General features: G+C 38.1%; 1 protein-coding gene across 1 annotated transcript in view; it reads left to right on the forward strand.

Moving 5' to 3' along the window:
* The window catches only part of LOC126185051 (uncharacterized), a 707,909-nt gene that overhangs the window by 123,936 nt on the left and 560,124 nt on the right, over positions 1 to 23,849 (forward strand). The window contains exons 14-15 of the mRNA XM_049927806.1: positions 14,452 to 14,637; positions 19,715 to 19,843. Coding sequence (XP_049783763.1) covers positions 14,452 to 14,637; positions 19,715 to 19,843 — 315 coding nt within the window. The remainder of the gene's footprint in view (positions 1 to 14,451; positions 14,638 to 19,714; positions 19,844 to 23,849) is intronic.

Below are 23,849 nucleotides of genomic sequence, written 5' to 3' on the forward strand. Positions count from 1 at the left end.
ATGTGTTCTTTTTTCCATTTCCAGGAGTGTATATGAGCTGATTATCTTTGTACACAGTAACCATGATTTATTTCTAGCAAATCATTTTCAACATGATTACAACACCAGAAATCAAAATAATTTTATGCTGTCCACCCACCGTTTAAAACTTTATGCTCAAACTCCACATTATATAGGTATGAAATTTTATAACAAAGTGAAAGGAAAAGAATTGCTTAGCATAAATTTAGAAATGCTGAAAAAATCCTTATATGAAAAACTAGTGCATAAATGTTACTATTCAGTAGAAGAATTCATAAATGACAACCTGAAAAATTGAGTAGGAGAGAGCAAGTACTTAGGCCTGTTAATCTTAAAAGTTTGTTACTTTTGAAGAAAAGTAATTAATTGCATAAATCAGTAATTATTCAGTACTGTGTATTATATTACATGTATTATAAGGAAAATTGTAAACCAATTTTAGTGTTTTGATGAGTCTTCCATACTTTTAAGTCAATGCCTTGAAATTGTATGTTATGAGACAATAAACTTCTACTTCTACTTCTACTACTTCTTATCTGCAGTTATCATGAACACCAACATACAGCCAGAACAGAACTGAACTCGTTGATGGAGAATGCAGTTATCTGTACAAACATTGAATGTTCCAAAATATACTAAGATTGCAAACATAAGAAATTTTGAGAACCCTCCATAACTGATAAATACTAAATGACAAGTAACTGCAGGTGGTCAAGTTAACTGGTGACTGGCAGCACATTAGTTAGATATGCTAACTGTTATTCCACACTGCCTGCTGTGCCACTTGTGGCAATATTGTGAAGTAGTCTCTGTTTCTTATTAAGTTTCTTTATAGTGACTGCATACCACAGTTGTTCTCTTCCATCTTGAACTGTTCTTCTAGGTATGTATCTGTCTACTAGATACATACCTGTGCTTTTAAACTTGAGCTACAGTGCACTTATTTTCTCATGTAAAGTTCCCCTCTAAGTCACAACACTGCTGCATGTTTATTTAGTTTGCTGAATATGCAAATATTTCTATTTGTTTCAGTTTCTCTTTGTACATTGGTAATTATTTCTTCTACAACTGTTCCATGTTTCTGATACCAGTTTAAATGTGGACATCTTCAAAGAACTTAGGTCTGTTTATTATAATCAGATCCAATATATTCCCATTATAATTGGATTTCCAAAATATCTGTTTTAGGTAGTATTGTTTCGCTGGCTGTTTTGTCATGCCTATCAATTACAATATTGTAATGATCTTAAGTGATTGTTGTACGATTAAAGCTTCCTCCAGTGATAATAGTGTTATTGGGAAAGGTACAAACTAGCAAACAGTGTTTTCCCTAAAGTTTTCTGTTATGAATCTTCTGATTGGCAGAAAAATCAAATTGTAAGTTTCTTACTATCCATGGATCTGAGTCTTGTACCAACAAGTAAAATGTAGCATCAGTTTCTATCTTGGTAGACTATAGCTTCTGGTCTACTACATCAAATAAATCATCTACATTTCCCATTAACTTATCTTCTTAGTATACAGTCAGATTACTCAAAAAAACAAAAACCACTGCTATCAATCTTGAATATTAGTCAGCTTCCTGTACTTAGTATTATGGGCACTCAGTTGCGTTTTAGGAGTGCTTCAGACTCCTGACATTTTGTTGCAAATGCAAGGATTTTAATACACTCACCTGTGATGAGAAAGGGGGTATTTCTTTGTATTTTATAATGATTCTTTGGGGGTCTCCTAATACTATTGTTATTTGGTCTGGATGAGGGGTCATCTAATTTAAATACCTCTTCTGTGCACTCCAAACATAGTGAACAACTTGTGTTGCAGCCTCTGATGTATGTTTCATACCTGAACCCCAACAGTTCACAGTTCTCAGAAAATTAAAGAATTTCATAATTTCAAGGTAGATCTTAAACAATTTTTACTTACACATAGTTTTTATAACATTGAAGAATATCTGAGTGTGGAAAAGTAATATTATTTATATGTACTGATATAAAATATTTGCATTTATTATCCAAGTTTTTGAAACAAACTAAATTTGATAAACTATATTGTAATTGACTACATCTGTACAATGTATATTGTTAACAGATGAATAAAGATATTGATTGATTGATTGATTGACTATGTTTTACAATAAAACACAGCAGTTGTTAATTAAGTGCACAAATTCGTAATTACTCAGTCCCGTAAGTTTCACAGGAGAATATCTGTGAAGTTTGAATGGTAAGAGGTGAGGTACTGGTGGAAGTTAAGCTGTAAGGATGGGTTGTGAGCTGTGCTTGGGTAGCTCAGTTGCCCACAAAAGCAAAGGTCCTGGGTTCAGGTCCCAATCTGCCACACACTTATAACCTGCCAGTAAATTTCCATTTTTGTAATTTCAGAAAAAAAACTACAGCACATAAAAAGTGAGTGGCATCATTTAAAAATGGAATAAGAAAATATATTAAACTTTTATTACAGGGCTGGCTAGAGGTAGAAGTCTGGAAAGTGTACCAAAGTCCAGCACTCTCTTCTACTACAAGTATATCTTGACCAGACTAACAACCTGATTGACAGTCAGTCAACCATGGGAGGAATTGATGTTGTCAGTTCATGTTTGTCTGTGCACACAATGTGGCTGTAGCAGCAACAGCTGTGCATTACCAATCTGGATGCATTCACATGTACAGTATTGGGTTTGCTTTGCTGAATACTAATAGTCTTACCACTTTTATGCACTAAGCCATTCTGTAACATGAAAACAAGGCACAAAGAGAGACATTGTAAACAGTGAAGACAAATCACGACTGTTACGTTATTAGTCACAAGCATCATCTGCAACTGACTATGGCAACTGGTACCTGAAGGTAGCAGAGCAATTTGATGATGTTGAACACAATAGAAGGTGTGACTAAGCTCATTCTCTTATTGGTAGTTGCTATAGTTGCTGTCCCATAAACAAGTAGCTGTGAATCACTTTTTTATGCTGATCCAGGTATAGTACTAGTTACCTTTAGGAATTGAAGCAATTAATACCCAGCCAAGAGATTTTAGAAGAACCTGGGATAAAAGTTATTAAACCTCCTGGCAGATTAAAACTATGTGCCGGACTGAGAATCAAACTCGGGACCTTTGCCTTTCATGGGTAGGTGCTCTGCCATCTGAGCTACACAAGCATGACTCACGACTCATCCTCACAGCTTCAATTCTGCCAGTACCTCATTATTGTTTGCATGAAACTACTTGAAACTTTATTTTTATGTTGTGATCAGTAACATATTTAATCAGTAAACTAGGAAAAAGCAGAAATTTTTGATAAATCCAAGAAGTATACAATCCTTTTGAAAGATAAAATTAACGCTAAGTTATAGTATACAGTACACCAACTGCAACTCATAAATTATGAATTACTACGAAATATGTTATGTACAATGCTCATAGTTTCTGTGACTCTTAAATTCAAAAAATTCTCAAATAAATAAATTTATCCACCTAGATATATCGTTAAATTAGGGGTAAAATGATTTTTTTGAACAGGGATTTTACTGCCTAACTTGTATAAAGCACAAATGTATATTACAACTGATGCTATAGTGAGAAATACATTATTTGCAGCACACATCATTTGAAAATACACAATATATCATGATTCAGTCATGACTTTTGTTACAATTAATACAAAAAGCACATTGAAAATTTATATAAAGTGTTAGGACCAAGGGTTTCAAATTGAGTTTGTCTGAGATACATGATTTTATGTGGACACAAGGTAAACACTGAAAGTCACCTAATATACTTAAATATATGAAAATAAACATGCAAAATACACATGCCAAAGGTAAACATTGTATCTCACTAAAACAACAAAAGCCACCTGAATGAGATTTTCACTCTGCAGTGGAGTGTGTGCTGCTATGAAACTTCCTGACAAATTAAAACTGTGTGCTGGACTGAGTTCAACACAGTTTTAATCTATCAGGAAGTTTCAACAAAAACCACATCATAGACATTCAGTGGCATCTGTAGAATATGATGTAATATGAGGGATTTTTAATGTGCTGTAAATATTATATCTGTCTTTCAAACAGCAAGGCAAGCCTTTCATACAGGGATCAGATTTCTGGTTGTAACTGATGCTTGTAATGACCTTAATATACTATAGTTTGTGTTTTCAATACATATTGCTGACTAGAAAATGCAACTATTTTTCAAATGACTACTCCCTCACTACTTCCAGCTTACCATAGTATATCCATGTTTTGGTTCCTTAAATTCAGTTTTCACATTTACATTTGCACAGCATCCAGTGATATTCTCATTTTACTATGTTTTACCACATAACAATAATAGATGTGAAGGAGATATGAAGTTGGTAAGGTAATGACAATGGTTCTCTCTTCTAATCATCAATACTTTTATTACATGACAAACATACAGGTTGAAGACTAGGCGGGAACTGAGGTCCCGGAAGTATACAAAACAAAGATCAACTCGAAGACATAATACACTAATACACATATGATGTTCTGGCCTCTTGATCCATGGATCGGCTGGAGGGGTGGGGAAACCGTAGCACGGTGAGGGCGGTGTGCTGCGAGTAGAGGGGTAAGTGTCAGATGAAGAGATTTGAGTGGGCATGGCAGAAAACTGCGGGCTGCACCGGTTAGAAGAGTGGCGCGGTGTGTTGTCGCATGAAGGTGGAATTGTTATATTAGAGCCCTGGGAGCTGGGGCCTCTGCTATGGAAGCCAGGAGGTGGAAAACCCTGGAATGAGTGTGGACTCGTTGACGGGGCTGGTGTAGGAGTGAGTTTACTCTAATCATGAACAGAGGAAGAAGGCCGAGGGTGGCCAGAGAGCATGGTCTCTTCAACGGTGGGTGAGGTAGGGGAAAAATCGACTCGAGCAGGTTTAACCCTGTTGAGAGAGACAGTAGTTACTGAGCCCTTAATTATGATGTCCATTGTGTTACTGGTTCATTTGACAACTCTGTACAGGACTGTGTAAGGGGGCTGTAACGGGGCTTTTACAGTCTCGTTGTGAAGGAACACAAATTCACAAGTGTCGTGTGCCTTGGGAACATATGTGTGTGGTGGAGTGTGGCTGAAAGGGGACGGGGGTTGAAGCTTGTTACAGTGTAACCTCACCCTTTCTACCAAGGACGGCAGTTCGGACAGTTTGGCGACTGGAGTAGGAGCAACAAGTTCACTTGGAAGTGTAAGGGACTGGCCATAGACGAATTCAGCCACTGAGCCTTTAAGGTGTTCCTTGAAAGTGGTCCGCAAACCGAGTAAGACAAATGGCAGGGCTTCATCCAAAGGAGGCCATGGCAACGTAGGGCCATCTTAAGCATCCTATGCCAACGTTCCATGAGGCCGTTGCTTTCGGGGTGGTATGCTGTTGAATGAATTTTCTTGATGCTGCACATAGTTCAGAAAACAAGGCAGACTCAAATTGACAGCCTTGGTCGGTCGTCAAGTAAACAGGGCAGCCAAAGCGTGAAATCCAAGCGTCTATGAAAGATCATGCCACTGATTTGGATGTAATATTGGGTAGGGGGGCAGCTTCCACCCAACAAGAGGTTCTGTCTATAATAGATAGCATGTATCTGTAACCCTCGGAGGGGGTGAGGGGGCCCACCAAGTCGATGTGAATGTGGCAGAAGTGACTAGGAGGAGTGGTGAAGCTGCCTAGTGGAGGCGATGTGTGCTGTGAAACTTTATTTTGTTGGCACAGAATGCAGGCACGGGCCCATGCTTGGCAGTTGCGATGCATGTCACACCAGACGAAGCGCTCTGAAATAAGTCTGGTAGAGGCTCTCACACCTGGATGAGCTAGGTTGTGTAATTTATCAAACACTTGTCTCTGTAGAGTTTTGGGTATGAAGGGACGCAGCGTACCAGTTGATTTGTCACACCAAACCTCGCCTATGACACCGGGAAAGGTGGATCGCACAGGTTTGAGCGATGAGCTGTGATCAGAAATAAGGTTCATAGTGTCCGTGTCAGCAGACTGCAGCTGAGGCAAGTTAGAGAGGTCTATCAGAGTTGTGAGAGCAACGACATGAGACCACATTATCTGCACCCTTGATGTATCGTATGTCAGAGGTAAATTGCAATAAAAAGTCCAAATGACGGAAGCGTCTAGGTGGAGGTTCAGTCAGGGGGTTCTTTACAGCAGCAACCAAAGGTTTATGGTCGGTTAAAATGTAGAAGTCCCTACCCTCAACCTCGGCATGAAAGTGTTGCACAGCCTCATAACCTGCCAAGAGCTCCCTATCAAAGGCTGAGTACTTTTTTTGAGCGCCGTTGAGCTTCTTAGAAAAGAACTGCAAAGGAGGAGTATCTCCGACAGTTTGGCTGAGGACAGCACCTACTGCGGTATCACTGGCATCCGCGGTAATAAAAAATGTATTGTCTGGATGCAGGTGGGCAACAGTCACTGCGTTTGCTAGTAGGTGCTTCAGTTTGTCACAAACTTGTTCCATGGCAGGGGTCGAGGGGACCGGGTGGATACCAGTTGTATTTTTGCCAGCAAGGGCGTCTGTTAGGGGAGCCTGAACGTCGGCTGCAGCAGGCAAGTGCTTCCTATAATAGTTAACTGTTCCGATGAATCTGCGCAGCCCTTTAAATGAGTGAAGGTGTGGCAAATCCAAAGCAGGTTTGATTTTATCCTTGGGAGGAGTCAGGCCCTTAGCTGACATGATGTAGCCTAAGAATCTTACTGAAGTCTGGTGCAACTGGAGCTTCTTATTATTCAGTTCAACACCGGCAGTGGTAAGAGTGTCTTTAACAATCTGCAAATGTTCCTTGTTCTTTTGCAAAGTAAGACTGAAAATAAGAATGTCGTCCAAGTAAACGAAACAAAAATCCAGATGAAACAACACCTTGTTTATGAATCTCTGCCAAGTTTGTGCAGCGTTGCGGAGGCTAAAGGGCATGAACCGGTACTGGAAAAGGCCGAAAGGTGTTGTAACAGCTGTCTTTTCAATATCATCCGGTGCCATCGGAATTTGATGATAGGCCCTCCTACAGTCCACTACCGAAAAATATTTGGCGCCTGCAAGAGCATGGTTAAAATCCATGACGTTAGGACCCGGGTGCTTGTCTATGATGGTACGAGAGTTCAATTTAGCATAGTCACCAACCATATGCCAGGTGCTGTCGCTTTTTGTGACCAGCGTCTGGCAGATGGTTCGATTACACCGGCTGTTAAGAGATCGTATATTTGTTCGCAAGCCACTTTCATGAGTTATGGCTTGAGATGGCATGGTTGGCAAGAGATAGGCAGTCCATCTTGCAAGCAAAGTTTGTGGGCGGTGCCGTCCGTAACCACGGAAATGCGAGACACGGTACACGAGGTGACTGTCTGTGGTATAATGGCTCTGAGCACTATGGGACTTAACTTCTGAGGTCATCAGTCCCCTAGAACTTAGAACTACTTAAACCTAACTAACCTAAGGACATCACACACATCCATGCCCCAGGCAAGATTTGAACCTGCAACCGTAGCGGTTGTGCGGTTCCAGATTGTAGTGCCTAGAACCACTCAGCCATTCCGGCCGGCTGTCTGTGGTATAGTGTGCGCGGCGGCCGCTAGGTTGGGTTGTGGCGCGGATGGTGAAAGTGTGCATAAGTGCCAACTGTTGGGTGGCTGGGAGTGACAAACAAGTGAGCTATGTGAAACAAGGTTGGTACACTGTTTATTAGTAACCGAAGTCGCTGCTGTTGAGATTGGTGGCAGTAGCAGGCGTGAATGAGCAGCTGATGGCAGTAAATCAAAAACATTAACCTGTGCCTGGGAAGTTAGCTGCCCAAGCAAGGAGGGGGATGAATGTCTGCTCGAATTAACACAGTTAGAGCTGTACAGTTTCTGTGGCACACGCTCACAAATGCACCCGGGCGCAAGAACACTGTAGTGGCACTTGTGTGTTGCCGAGGTGTCATCTGCTGCAAGCTGCTGCCGTGCTGAAGATAACTCATTACTTAAGTGATTGAGGGGACAGCGTAGCTCAAGTTGTTCCAAGTGCAGGCGTGTAGACTTGATACGCTCCGTGAGCCACTTATTGGTCCACTTCCTAGCCAGGTAGACCTGCTTAGCAGTACTACTGACACTCGACAAAGCACACAGGATGTGTTCCTGCATAGGGTGATAGAACACTGTATTCTTGACAAGGTCAGGCCACAGTTTGTGGTGTTGTAGAAAGTCGATGCCCAAAATGGGATCGTCGATGTCAGCCACCAGGAAGGACCACTTCAGGTTGCACTCAGGCGAGAGGGACACTGCATATGAAGTAGAGCCTAAGCATGACAAACTAGATGAGTTTACAGCACATAGGACAGTTTTATGTAGTCGGACCTTTTCGGTAGCAAGACGAGATGGAAGTAGGGATACATCTGCACCCGTGTCGATGAGGAAGTTTGTGCCAGAGTTCAAGTCGCAGACGTAGACTCGTCCATTTGAAGCATTAGTGTTGGACACAGAATGGAGTGTGGGATGGCGCCTGTTGTTTACGTCGCAGGAGGTGGTGCCACTGCCTACCTGTGGTTGGAGTTTGGGTAGGAGCATGGCGGTTTACAATTGCGTGCTTGTTCCCCGAATTTTGCATGGAAGAAACAGTATTTATGGGCGGACGTCTGCTCCTGCGAGTGGTCAGACAGCAGTGGCCCAGAATCTTCCGCAGAGTCAGGTGTGCTGTTGTTGTGTGGATGTGAAGGTGCCAGTAGTGCGGCGAGCTTGACAGACTTAGGTTTAGTGGGTTGTCCACGTTGGGGCCCTGGTTGTGGTTAGAAACTGGCATAGCTGCTGGACTGCTGGGCACGGCGTTTGTGTAGTAGAGTGGAGTAAGCTCGGTCGGTGGCGTGCAAGCGTTCGCTATTTGGTCTATCTTCGTAGGCGGAGATGGCCGTTTGTACAGACAGAGGCAGCTTTTCCGTCCAAATCTCAGTGAGTGTGGCGTCCGGCATGTCGCATTCACCGATGAGAAGTTGAAGGAATCACCACAGCTGGGACAGAGATCTGTCGCCGAGGCATTCTTCATAGACAAGCTGTCAAACATTTTCTCTTCTTGTCTTGGAGATACGTTACAGTATTGTTTGTTTAGCTGTAGCATACTTCTCGTCCAGAGGAGCTGACTTAACCAGGTCATAAATTAAGTCGACATGTTCGTGGAGGTGGTTCGTGAGGCATGTAAAATGGGCGTTGTCATCAAATCCACAGACACTGAAAGTTTGTTCGATCAGTCTGAACCAGAATTTCAGGTGGGCAGGTTTGGATGCCAGAAGTTTTGGTAGATTCGACGAACTGGTGGTCATAGAATGCGGGCAGCCACTTGCGGACACAGGAGTAGCCAAGTCAAAGTTAACTTTGTGTCGTGAGGGTGGTAGAGAGGAAGCAGACGTGCCGGCTGTGTTCATAGTAGGTGGAGGGGAAGCAAAATCCGTTAGCAGGAAGTCCGGTGTGGAGCGAAGCAGGACCAATTGTTGCGGCTGAAGGTCAAAGTGGTCACGGTGGTTGCTCGACAGGTTATTATGCAATTGGTCCACCACATGCAGTGAAATTGTCCATCACAGAGTCACTGATGGGCTTGGTGGAACCTGATGCACTCAAATTACTGGACTGATGAACACTCGGAGTAACAGGCTGGCGAATGTCATTCACATAGTGTGCAACCGGCACTGAGTGATACACATGTGGAGCTTGCACATTCAAAAAGGCGTCCTGTTGTGGCACATTATGAAAACTATGCTCCCCAATATTTACAATACTTGCATTAAAGTTCAGTACCAATGTGTAGTGGTTTCTTGTACTGCTGTGCGGCAAAAACTGAAGCACTTCGGGGCTAACAAACCTGGAGTAGGAGATTGCTGGCATCATGTTTGAAACCACTGCACCTGACGAGGTCCCTGGGTTCTCGGCTATAGGATGGTGGAAATTCACGTCGGGCACCGACTACAGCTGGCATGCTTCTATTTAGTTGCTGTTGCTGGTGAAAACCAGGTGGCGGTGTCATGTTGTAGAAGGCCATTGTGTAACGGACAAAGGTCCATGCAGAACGTGTAAGCCGGCGCGGTAGTCACTTTGTACTCGGTTCGACGGATTATTCGAACTTCGGTGTCACCACTGGAGGGGATATCAAGGTGGTAAGATAATGACCATGGTTCTCTCTTCTAAGCATCAATACTTTTATTACATGACAAACGTACAGGTTGATGACTAGGTGGGAACTGAGGTACCAGAAGTATATAAAACAAAGATCAACTCGAAGACATAATACACATATGATGTTCTAGCCTATTGATCCATGGATCAATGCCACAGATGTTTATTATTTGAGCAACTTCATAACAAATCATGCCAGTTCGAGCACTCTGGTATTATGTTTAATAAAGTCCATGATGGACATTTAAATTCCCTCAAATTGTAGTCAAATTATGATCCAGTGGGCCTGCAGCATTTAAGGTATCCCTTAAAGACATTATGTAACAAAATCCAGATTGCTGCAATAGTAGTTTAATAATGTATTTATTGTTATGGATCCATTTTGGCTAGAGCACCATCTTCAGACCATCTGGAAAAAGCTATATAACATTTTCTGTTTTATTATAATTTTGGTTAATCACATATTTGGAAAAACAAATTTGATACTTGGTCCATACATCATCAGTGGTGGCGGTCACACTCTATTGTATTACTATGTGGTGTAAGTTTAGGACTCATGCTGTAAGCTGTTTTGTGGTTTTCTCCTGTTGTTAATAGTTCTTTCTTGTAATTTTATAATTTTGTATTTTATTTTCAGAGTTGACAGACTGACACTTGTGAAAGTTAGCCAAAGATACTGTATGGGTACAGTTGGTATGGTGTGTTGATGTTATTATTTGTATGTGGGATTACATAGACAATTTTATTGAATTCTTAACCAAACGTAACATGTAGACACAAACAACTATTCACAGACAACATTGATTAGAAAGCTCATACATACAGCCCAAAATGATAACATCAACAAACCATAGCGACTCTAACTACATACCGTCTATGGACAACTGTCAGTCTGTCACATCTGATGATGAAATGTCAAATTAGAAAATTGCAAGAAAGAATGATTAAAAACAGGAACAAACCACAAAACAACTTATAGCATAATAATCTTAAACCTACATCATGCTGTAATACAATACAGAGTGACAGTGACCACTGATGATGGATGGATATAAGTACCAATGATGATAGATGGATCCATCACAATAAATAGATCATTAAATTACTATAGCAACAATCTCAGTTTTTATTACATAATGTCCCCAAAAAAGTACTCAAACTGGTAACTGGATATATGAATTTTTTGAGTGAAATAAGCTCAGCTACAGCAACAGAATGCCATAGACCTGTGCCATTGTAGGAACTGCCATTTTAATTTTAACTATACTCAGATGAAAAACTAAACAACACATAGAAGAACAAATAATTACATTAGTACAATAGTTACAGTTAATATTATGTGTTTTAGAGCCAATCCAAAGCTGTTTTATTTTCCATTATTGTAACTTTAACTGCCACAGACTAAATAATTATGGAAAAGATCCACCTTTAATTATATGTTAATGAGTGTTACCTTGATATTTCAGACTAACCATTGCATTTTACTGAACCATACTGAATATTTTTGAATTTTTACCTTCACTATATTTGAGTATCTGTAACTCTCATTTTAACCCATAATTTCAGCATGCTTCCAAACTAATTATTTTCATCCCTTTCCCATTTCACCAAAGATTTATATTAATCTTTCAAATAAACATACATTCTAACCTTTCAACCTGGATTCCATTCATGTGCAACACATACTGGTGGTAATTTATGTGACCATTTTGTACAGGGATGCAGCATTTTATTTGAACTGCTCTAACACAGGAATTATTTGTAGAAAAGTAATGAAATGTTCAGGAATTGTGAATAACATGCCTTTATTGTGTTTAAAACATACATTATCACATTAATTCTTTCTGTATTATACATTGAAGCTATCTTTAAACAAAGTCCTATGCCGTATTCTCTGCATCGGATTTATATTCCATTTCCCTATCTTTTTATAGCATACTGAACATCTCTTTGTAGGCTTACTCTTCTTCTCTATTTGTGGGACCTTTTAAATGAAATGCCTTTCTGTGGACTGTTTAGGCCTAGCAGCTTTTGAAGATTGTCCACATCAAGATGAAGCTAAAATCTTCCCATTAATTTCTAGAAATCCTAATATGAGAGAAAGCCTGAAATGTACCTATTACTTCCTTTGTCTTGTTGCTGGATTGATAAACAATAAAATCATTGTGAACAGAAATATTCATCAACCTACTAAACATTTTTGATACCACTTTACACCATTTTTGTCTTTCCATGAGGAAAGTTTGTGCCTCCTGATCTTTTGATTTTACATTTCCCATTGAAGAATCGTATTATTTCATAATTTGAGGCTTACTTACCTCATTGAACCATTTGCTTACTGTAGCGACTATAACATTATAGAATGTTGAAATAAAGGCTACATATTTCTAGTCCCCTCGTTTCAGCATCATAATGCCCTGTGAGTGATTGGTATGAATTCACTTTTTTGGAATTGTGCAAATTTTGAGGCATCAGATACATTCCTCCTATTTGATTTTATTGTGTCAGCCATACTCATATCTGTGTTCCTCTAAACATATGTAAATATAAGTTATAATAATTCTCCATCCATTAAAAATAGGCTCAGAAATCTTTACAACAATCTGACTGGTTTTTGAGGTCTGCATGGAAAGAAATTTCATTTGTATGTCTGTGGAACTAACTATATAAGCCACAAGTTGCCACAAATATCCTGTAGATAATTTGCAAGTCCCATAGGACTTTATTTCTAAATTTGGTGATTTTTATAGGTTGTTAGGTTTTCATTGCCATGTTGAATGAATTTTTAAACTATTGTTCAAGTGCTGTATAACTGAGCTCAGCTTGAATGCAGTGTCTCATCATTTACAAAATGAAGAATCTGCAAAGTAGTTTGAATCTGGCTTGGTGCTCAGAAAATTGGTGTGTTTAATACCTGTTTTGTAGGTGTACATTTATCAACAAACATTATTTTTAAAGCATGTTAGAGCTTTCAACTTCTTCACCATTCCAGTCTGCTTCTTTTCACATTTCTCACTGATGTAATACATTCGATCTTGTCTTCACCATCTGCCATTTTCTTCACTGTTTTTGTGCATTTGTTCCAAATAGTCAGTATCACTGTTACCATCAGTCTCTAAGTGATTACTGCTGTCATACATATTAACACTTCCATTCATTGGTACACTGAGAATCACAGGAATTTACTCTGATTTAAGGTTGTGAGAAGTGCTTGGGCACATTCTATCACATTTGAGAGCATTTATGTCTGTTGAATGCAATGGGTGATTTCTCTCAACTAGACCACTTCCTAACAAACTTAGAGGTAGGTCACTCAGAATATTTATACATTTATCTGATGAAATGGTAGAGCAGTATGGTTTTACCTGCAAGACTGCATCTGTCAAATATCTGGTCAATTTAACACCAGTGCGGGTGTTAACACCTTGCAAGTACTTTCTTGGATTCCTGAATTATTTTTGCTTGTGTGCCTAGGAAAGAAAACTGCCACCAGAATAAACTCTGTCCCATATCAAAACTCAAAAACAGTTCTTTGCCTTCCGAGGAAACCATTCTACTGAGCAATCATTGCATGTCTTGTGACCTAACCTGAACCTTAGATTTTCTAGTATCTTAGCTCAATTTTCTAAACCTTACTGAGATTCTTCTTAACATCCTGGTGGAATGGCAAGTTTGGGAGAAGGACTATGATAAAGAATAGATTTAGCCACATCATAACATTGGTTATAGAATTAAGTGTAAATAATTTCCTGTGAAACACAACGAGTCAAAGTTGAGTTCCAGCATATCATTCAGTTATAATATTTTAGATAATTTCATTTAGATATCAACAATGTGCAATTTTTATAACAACTATGTAGTAGCTGTAGTTTACTTTGGTGACTGAGATTTTGGAAAATCACAGAGGAGGTGTTGAATGGCAGACAGACACACTGAGAAAAGAAATTGGGGCTTTACCCTGAGGTGACAGTGGCCATGTGTGTGTGTGTGTGTGTGTGTTATGTATATGTGAATGTGGGTGTGTGTTTTGTTTTGTCTCTGTCTGATGAAGGACATAGTATGATAGTCAATAATATCTAGCAGTCTTTTACTCAATGTTCCTATTTGCCACTCAGTGTCTCCTCTAAGTGGTGAGAGCATTCTATCCATCTCATATTATTGATATTACACCCAAGATTTTCCATTGTTTATTTATATATGTACTGTACACATGTTACACCTGTTAGCTTCAAAACTGATGTATATGTGTCTGAAATTAATTTGAATATCATGGTTTTGTAATTTTGTAGCTGTCAGGAAGGATGGAGGGATTTGAGCATTATGTGGAAACAATGTTTGGACCAAAAGGACCCTTTAATGGACAGAAAGTGAAACAAGAAATACACAAACGGTTTTACAGAAGTGTAAATGGTGATCTGAAGGAGAGTGTTAACAGCTTGCCGAATGTAATTGACACTAACTTCTATGACCCCAAAGTAAGTGTGATCCACTCTTATGTACTTACTTCTATTAAATTAATCAAATGTATTTAATAATAATATTTATTCAACATCGAATTGCCAAATACAGTTCCTGGAAATAATGCAGTTTCAAGACATTGTACAGATTATTCTTCAGAATATGACAGTTTAGAACTCACAAACTAAATATTTGTGTGATACAATAAATTTTACATTTTATAGCATTTAACTTTTGTTAATATACAAATACAAGTATTATGAGTAGTTTGTATTATCACTAGATCAATTGTGTATCACCTAAAACTGTGAGCTTAACATACATACAAAGCACTGTTGATAAAGATAAAGAACTCATCTTGGGAACAAAACGGATTTTTAGTTAAAATTATTTTTAGCTGATCTTTTAAATCACTAGTAGGAAGGGTTGTGAGACTTTTTGCTAGGGCACTGGCTAGCTTCAGCTCATGATGGAGAGCAGTGGCTATTTGCATTGTATTTTAATTTTTGTCTTGTATTATGCTGCTATAGGTCACAGTTTAAGCATGCTGCTGTAGGTCGCAGTTTAAGCGTGGATTTATTGTTTTCACAAGAAATATTACTTTTAATATATATAGCATATAGCCCATAATGGTAAGCACACCTAATTGTGGAAACAGGTTCCAACATGATTCTGTATGTTTGACATCACAGTAATTCTGATAGCTTTTCTGTAGTGTTAATAATGTGCTTAGGTTGGTTTGTATTGTTGCACCCCGTATTTCTACTACATAGCTTAAATTTGATGAGGTAATGAATGATCAACAGTTTTTAGTACAGACACATCCTTACAAAATTTGCTAATTATGTTTATTGCAAATACATTTTTGGACACGTTTCACATCATTACGAAGTATCGTATTCATGATCTATGGAACAAGTATTAATCTAATCTAATCTAATCTACAGCTTATGGGCTAAGGAGTCTATATGCATGTACAATTTGAGGATGTCCTAGTTTGCGATTCCCAAGAATTTTGTCCATTTTTCCTTTCTTACAATGTCATTTCAGATGGATAATTTCATATGAAATTCTATTTGTTCCCTGGTGTTAAATTCCATTATTGCAGTGTTCAAAACACTTAACATTTAAATGGCTATCATTGACATACTTGGCTATTTTATCATTTAAACTGATGCACAGCACCTCCAGACAGTTGTAGGCTTTGTGTTTGCACAAAATTGATGTATTGCCTGCATATAATATTTTTACAGGTAGGAGAACAGTACTGTATATCATTAACATAAATCAAGAAAAGAAGGGGTCCTGTTGCTCATATACAATTTGTTTAACTCACTGCCAGTTCCTCTGACACCCAGGTTCCCTCTAATACACAGGTTCCACAGCTTGCCAAGTAATATAGTGGTGTTGACACAATGAAAAGTTTTTCTAGATCAAGGAACACTCCAGTAACATACTCCTTGTTTCTATGACAGTTATTAATTGTCTGTTAGTTGTGCTGTAGCTACTAAAGTAGACTTGTTCTTCATAAAACCATTCTGGTTTTGAAATATTAGATTGTCTTGACTCAGGAATGACATTCTCAGTCACCATAGAAAATGCAGGTATGATTAAGATGGGTTGGTATTTTTCAGGTTTAGATTTTATCTTGTAAATCATGGTTACTTATGGTGTCTTTAAATAGTCTGGGAAACTACCAGATGCAGTTGTATCATTTATTGCTGTTTTCATGGCATCAGATTTGTTGCCTATGCAAATTTTTAATGTGTTGATAGACAATCCATCATAGCCTGCTAATTTTGTAATTTTTGTGACCTTACTAAGCATTTTATTTCCTTGCTGTTAGTTGGGCCCAAGTATATGCTTTGTTTGACTGGAATGCCCTTATGTCTGTACTGAAGATCGTTGAGATGGTCTTGATGGATTTTCCAACAGAAAAATACTCATTAAAATATCTGTGATCTGATATTGGCATTTGATGATACTCTCATAATAGTTGATCGTAAGATCACTGGTTTATTTGTCATTACAATGTCGAAAGCTATTTATAGCTTCCCAAATAGGCAACCCAGTGTTAACAAAGTTACTTAATATTGTCGCTATGTATTTTCTTTGAGTTTCTATCAACAGATCTATGTCATAATCATGATTCTACATTTAGTCTGCTATTATTGCTATTCTTTAGCATTGCAGATTGGAAAAGCCTCAAGATTCTCTCTTGCTGTTTTCACTTCATGGTTTATCCAGTTATCTTTCTTTACAGTCATGTACTAGCAAGGCCATTCCTTGGCATAAATGAGACATTAACAAAATACCTACATCAGTAATCTGGCAGGATAAATGTCATTTCAGAATCATGGGCAAAATAATGTATAATGTGATGGGGACTGATTGTGTGCCCAAAAATCAGCACTGAGAAATGTATGAATTTCCAATTCATCAAAAATGAACACTTAAAGGTTTATCCATAAGATCACATGGTACTTTGTTCTGACTTGTACTGGTGCCAATGGTAATACTGGCCATTAGTACATGGGAGTGCTTGTCTCCAAAGAAAAACAGATGAGGGTCTGATTCAAGTGGAATGGCAGATGTGGTCTGTGAATGTAAATGGTATAGAGGATGTCTAAGATTTGTTTAGAAGACTTCTTGGAGTTTGACTACCTCCTCTGTCAAAAATTCAAAGATTTATCACATTATGTAGTAGCAGACTGTCCCATTGCATCTAAAGTGTATTCATAGAGCTCTGCTATACATTCGCAAAGCACTGTTGGGTGGGTGTTCTCAATGACCTCATACTTCGCAGGGCACTCAAATGTTTAATAGCAAGTAGCAATTTTAATCCCTAGATCTTTTTATCCAGTATGTATTGGACACTATGTCATGTTCTCTCCCCCCCCCCCCCCCCCCCCCCCCCCCACCACTAGTAATTCATTATTCTTATATTATTCTCCAAGTTTTACATTATTTGTCTACATCTACATCTATATATCTATATGATTACTCTGCAATTCACATTTAAGTGCTTGGCAGAGGGTTCATCGAACTACAATCATACTATCTCTCTACCATTCAACTCCCGAACAGCGCGCGGGAAAAACGAACACCTAAACTTTTCTGTTCAAGCTATGATTCCTCTTATTTTATTTTGATGATTATTCCTACCTATGTAGGTTGGGCTCAACAAAATATTTTCGCATTTGGAAGAGAAATTTTGTGATTGAAATTTCGTAAATAGATCTCGCCGCGACGAAAAATGTCTCTGCTTTAATGACTTCCATCCCAACTCGTGTATCATATCTGCCACACTCTCTCCCCTATTACGTGATAATACAAAATGAGCTGCCCTTTTTTGCACCCTTTCAATGTCCTCCGTCAATCCCACCTGGTAAGGATCCCACACCGCGCAGCAATATTCTAACAGAGGACGAACGAGTGTAGTGTAAGCTGTCTCTTTAGTGGACTTGTTGCATCTTCTAAGTGTCCTGCCAATGAAACGCAACCTTTGGCTCGCCTTCCCCACAATATTATCTATGTGGTCTTTCCAACTGAAGTTGTTCGTAATTTTAACACCCAGGTACTTAGTTGAATTGACAGCCTTGGGAATTGTACTATTTATCGAGTAATCGAATTCCAACGGATTTCTTTTGGAACTCATGTGGATCACCTCACACTTTTTGTTATTTAGCGTCAACTGCCACCTGCCACACCATACAGCAATCTTTTCTAAATCGCTTTGCAACTGATACTGGTCTTCGGATGACCTTACTAGACGGTAAATTACAGCATCATCTGAGAACAACCTTAGAGAACTGCTCAGATTGCCACCCAGGTCATTTATATAGGTCAGGAACAGCAGAGGTCCCAGGATGCTTCCTTGGGGAACACCTGATATCACTTCAGTTTTACTCAATGATTTGCCGTCTATTACTACGAACTGCGACCTTTCTGACAGGAAATCACAGATCTGGTCGCACAACTGAGACGATACCCCATAGGCCTGCAGCTTCATTAGAAGTCGCTTGTGAGGAACGGTGTCAAAAGCTTTCCGGAAAATCTAGAAATATGGAATCAACTTGAGATCCCCTGTCAATAGCGGCCATTACTTCTTGCGAATGAAGAGCTAGCTGCATTGCACAAGAACGATGTTTTCTGAAACCATGATGATTACGTATCAATAGATCGTTCCCTTCGAGGTGATTCATAATGTTTGAATACAGTATATGCTCCAAAACCCTACTGCAAACCGACGTCAATGATATAGGTCTGTAGTTCGATGGATTACTCCTACTACCCTTCTTAAACACTGGTGCGACCTACGCAATTTTCTATTCTGTAGGTACAGATCTATCGGTGAACCAGCAGTTGTATATGATTCCTAAGTAGGGAGCTATTGTGATTCTTCAACTGCATATGTAAGCAAATACACAAATTACCAGTGAAGTACATTATACAAATACATCTATATCACCTTCCACTAGCAGTCTCTTCATTTAACATGAAGTACCTGAACTGCCATTTCTGTTTTGACATAGACTTTAGTGTTCACTTCTCTGTATGCATTCTCTGGAATGACTGAAATGGTATGACTTATTTGAACATTGAACTTTCACCTGATAATTTCTGAATTTATTTAGTTAGCAACTTGATATGATGTGCTAATCACACTGGTAGATAAATACATTAAAAGAAGTTTCAGATAAAGCAATAATTTGATATTGGTTGCTACAGGTAGCTATATTTTATTTTTTAATTTTTAATTATATTTTATTTTTAATTTTAATTTTTAAAATGATGAGCAAGGAGTAAGTGATATTACACTAGTGGTTAAGAATATTTTTCTTATATAATTACAGTGAAATAGATGTTCATACAGTTGAAACAGAATAAAAACCATAATTCTGAAGCAATCAGTTGCCTAATTCCAAGATATAATGTTCAAAAACAGGTACTTGCTCTCTGAAATTAGTATGTTAAAAATTACAGAAGATAGACTGATTTCAGCAGTATAGGCTGTACAGCAGTTGAAAATATCTTCTTTGTGATTTATAAATATGCTGACTACCTCAGAATGTGATGTTATTTTTGTCATAGGCCTCTCTAGGGCTCAAGATTTTTGGAAATGAACTCAAATATGGGAGCATTGAAGGTCAGGATGAAGTCAGTGAGCTCCTGCGGTCACTGAACCCATTCAGAAAGCTGCAGCAGATCCTTTCAGGAAAGGTAATGACCATTGGCCTACTTTAAAAAGCTGAACAACAAAATATGTGCATGATCATACATTGGAAGAATTTTAGCAAATGTTTTAAATCTGGAATAAATGCCTGTTGAAGTAACTTCAAAGAAGAATTAAAGTAGTTAGCTATTTACTTTGCTAATTGCACGCTCCATAGAACACACTGTTGATTAGCAACTGTTGCACAGAGTTTTCCAATTAATTTAATAAGACTACTCTATTTTCTCAATGAATACATGGGTATTCATTTCTTTTTGCGATATTTATTTACAGATGTATCTTGTAAATTGTCCACCCTATGATGAGCACGCACACGCGCACACACACACACACACACACACACACACACACACACACACACACACACACTCTCTCTCTCTCTCTCTCTCTCTCTCTCTCTCTGTCTCTCTCTGTCTCCCCCCCCCTCCCCCCCTCTCTCTCTCACTCTCTCTTTCACTCTCTCTCTCTCTCTCTCTCTCTCTCTCTCTCTGTCTCTCTCTCTATCTCTCTCTCATTCAAAAATTCTTCTATAAGGTTTCAATAAAAAATGTTTTCTGTTATGTCTAAATTCTTTTATTTGCTTACCAACAAATTGTTCTGTAGGTACATAATTTTTTGTACCACGGCCAGTTTAAGTCATGACTAATGAAGATAATTTTTTTTTATAGTGGCATATTTATGAATGCCAGTGTTGTCAAATTGTGACGGATTCACAGTGACAGACTCGGAACTCTTACTAGAATGTGCTGTTGCGTATGTAGGAGGTTTAAGGAAGTATACCACATATATCCTTATTTTACATCTTTGCCTACAGCGTACTTTGTGTCTAAGTGTACAAGAGTTCCAGTATGTTGTTATTTCATCAGATGAATTGAAAATTAGAAATATGGAAATCAAGCCAATATTTTGATCCTTCCACCGCACTAATCAGCAATCACACCCAGAGCAGAAGTTGTTGATCCGGAGCATTTCAGAAAACACAGATAATTTACAATTATGGCTGTGACCAAGAAACATACTCAGAAATATTTCTTTCCTCTGTGTTCTGGTATTTTGAATGAGTTGTATCCTGTCTTATATAGAAAAATGACATGAACTCTGTATTTAATGAAAGATGTTAAAAATAGTAAGATTCAAATCATACAAAAAAATACGAGGGTAATCCCAATATATATATATATATATATATATATATATATATATATATATATATATATATATATATATATATATATAAAACTCTGTTAGTGTGGCAGTTGATCACACTGTTATGAAGAGTGCTTCACACCCTGTGTGTAAACATGCACAAACTGTGCTGAGGCTCTCAGTCTTAGCTTGGCAGCCATTGAGAACGGAGCTCTCGTTGGATGTTACTGCCAAGTGCGAATTGCGCACAGTTATTCAGTTTTTGAATGCAAAGGGCACTGCGCTGATTGAAATCCATCACCAATTGACAGAAGTGTTTGGTGAGTTGTGCATGGATGTCAAAAATGTTCGTAACTGGTGTAGAGAGTTTGCAGCTGGTTGGACTGAAATTCACGACCAACAAAGATGCGGGAGACCATCAATTTCTGAGGAGACTGTTGAAAGTTGAACGAAGCATGTGTGAAGATTGGCATATCACCCTGGATGATCTCTGCACGTTTGTTCCTGAGGTTTCCAGAAGCACCGATAACAGAATTTTAATGGAAACATTGAACTACTGGAAGATGTGTGCAAGATGGGTGCCACGCATGCTGACTGAGACCTCATGCAGCAATGATTTGATGCTTTCTGCGCATTTCTTCACAGTCTTGCAGCCGAACAGGACAACTTTCTGGACTCAGTTGTCACGGGTTGACGAAACCTGGGCATACCACTTTACACCTGAGACCAAGTAACAATCGCGCCAGTTCATAACTTTCTGAAAAGCATGGTGGTGAGCTGCTATGACATGGGCATGCAAAAACTGCCACAGCATCTACAAAAAATGCATCAACAGAAATGGTGATTTTGTCGAAAAATAGCTAAATGTTCAAGCTGTAAACTGATGTAAACCATTGTAGAAATAAACAGGTCTATGTACTTATATAAAAAAAAGGAGACCTTACTTTTGGGATTACCCTTGTATTTACTGGCTTGTCTTTGAAATAATAATAGTACAACTTGACAAATTTTTAATATCAGACATTAGTAACATGATGAAAAGATTAATTATTTTATTTTATATTTAATTTTTATTCATCCATAGACAGTAAATATTGTATGAATGTTGTCCAAATGTGTATATAAATGTTATGTGAAATCATTACAAGGAAGTGGTAAACACGGACACATACAGAAAATAATACACAAAAGATGATACAAAGTGATATAACTTACAAAGTAATACAAATTTGTATACCCACATACTTTTCTTATTGTAAGTTCATAGCATGTTCCTCATAGGCTTTTACTTATGACTGTCCTTACCAACAAAGCCTTTTATATACAACAGTGATTCAGTACAGTAAAGGTTTTACATCAGACAACAGCTGTCTTTTAGATATGAACATCTAATGAAAATGTTAAGGGACATTTTTGTTTAAGATTAATATAAACACTATCAGAAAAATATTGCTTTCCAGTTAATAGAAAAATTAAAAAAGGTCAAATGTTCTGTGAAATGAGTAGTCTAAAAGTAAGAACTGAAAGAAATTAGAGAAACATTTGATGCATCTTCAAATGATGCTGTAAACCACAGCAAATAAGACTGCACAGTCTACATAATTCACCAAATATCCTCAAGAACTGTTTAAAATTCTAAGATTTTACTTTAAACTTTCAACTTTAAATTTACAATCACCATCTAATTTGCTTTACACGAATTCAAGCATCATTCAGAGGTCCTACAAAGGTTTCTCTAATCTGTTTCATTTATTACTTTTAGACAAGGTATTGGACAAAAATTTAACTTTTTTTCAATTTTTTATTTAAAATTTTTATTAACAGTAAAATATCACACCAATCTTACTATTTATGTGCAAAACCTACTTGAAGAGATTATCTTTTTGACAATTTGTTTACATAGCTAGTGGAAACTTCTCATGAAAAATTTCAGTTTTCCCTGATATCACTAATTAAGTTTTCCTTGATTACCCTGATTATCTTCAAGCAAGTAAACCAGTCTGTTGCAAAAGTGGACCTCACAGTGCTCAATATGATACCACATTTGTCCATTTCTCAATTTTTCTTTGGCTGTAAAAATTTGAACAATAATTTCTTGTTCTTGCTTTGTTCAAATATTTGAGCAAAAATGTTGTTTGAGTAGAAACTTTTTAAAGTCTGCTTTAAATTTATTTTCATTCACGACTTTCTAATGAGGACTGTTGCTCTGTTCTACAGTTTAACACTGACGTGGTTCAATGCCTATGTGCATCAGCTTTCTTTGTACTGTTGTACTGTTTGTGGAATGCTGTGATGTTTTGGGTATTATTTTCAGAAGAGAGGTTTGCAGTTGTCTGTGGAGGATGGTGTGGTATTATTTGGATTGAAGTAATTCTCTTCTGTAACGACAAAATTTAGTTTATTAGTCTGGTAGCAAAACACATAAATATTATTCCATATGTTGCAAGGGACTCAAATAGGCAAAGTATGCCTCCTGGCACCCTCTGAGATACAAAAGTTTGGGATAATTCTTCAAGTAAAGCAGGCTGAATTAAGTTTCTCTGTACGTTTTATTGCATGACCATTAAAATTTAAGTTTCTATCAACGTGAATCACCCATCAAGGTAGTAAAGATTACTCTGTGTATGGCTTTGTCACCCAATATTATATCTAGATTTACATTTTTGCTTATTTTCCCAAATCTAAATTTAATGTCAAGCTCTTTGCATTGAACCAAGAGTAGACATACTTGAGGATTTGATCAGCAGTTTTATGCAGCAATTGGTTTGGTGCACTTATAATCAAAGTAGCATAATGTGTGAATGACATGATATTGGCTATACTATCTGAGGAGTGTATGTCATTTAT

The sequence above is a fragment of the Schistocerca cancellata genome, chromosome 4, assembly GCF_023864275.1.
Source record: "Schistocerca cancellata isolate TAMUIC-IGC-003103 chromosome 4, iqSchCanc2.1, whole genome shotgun sequence".
NCBI classification, from domain to species: Eukaryota; Metazoa; Arthropoda; class Insecta; order Orthoptera; family Acrididae; genus Schistocerca; species Schistocerca cancellata.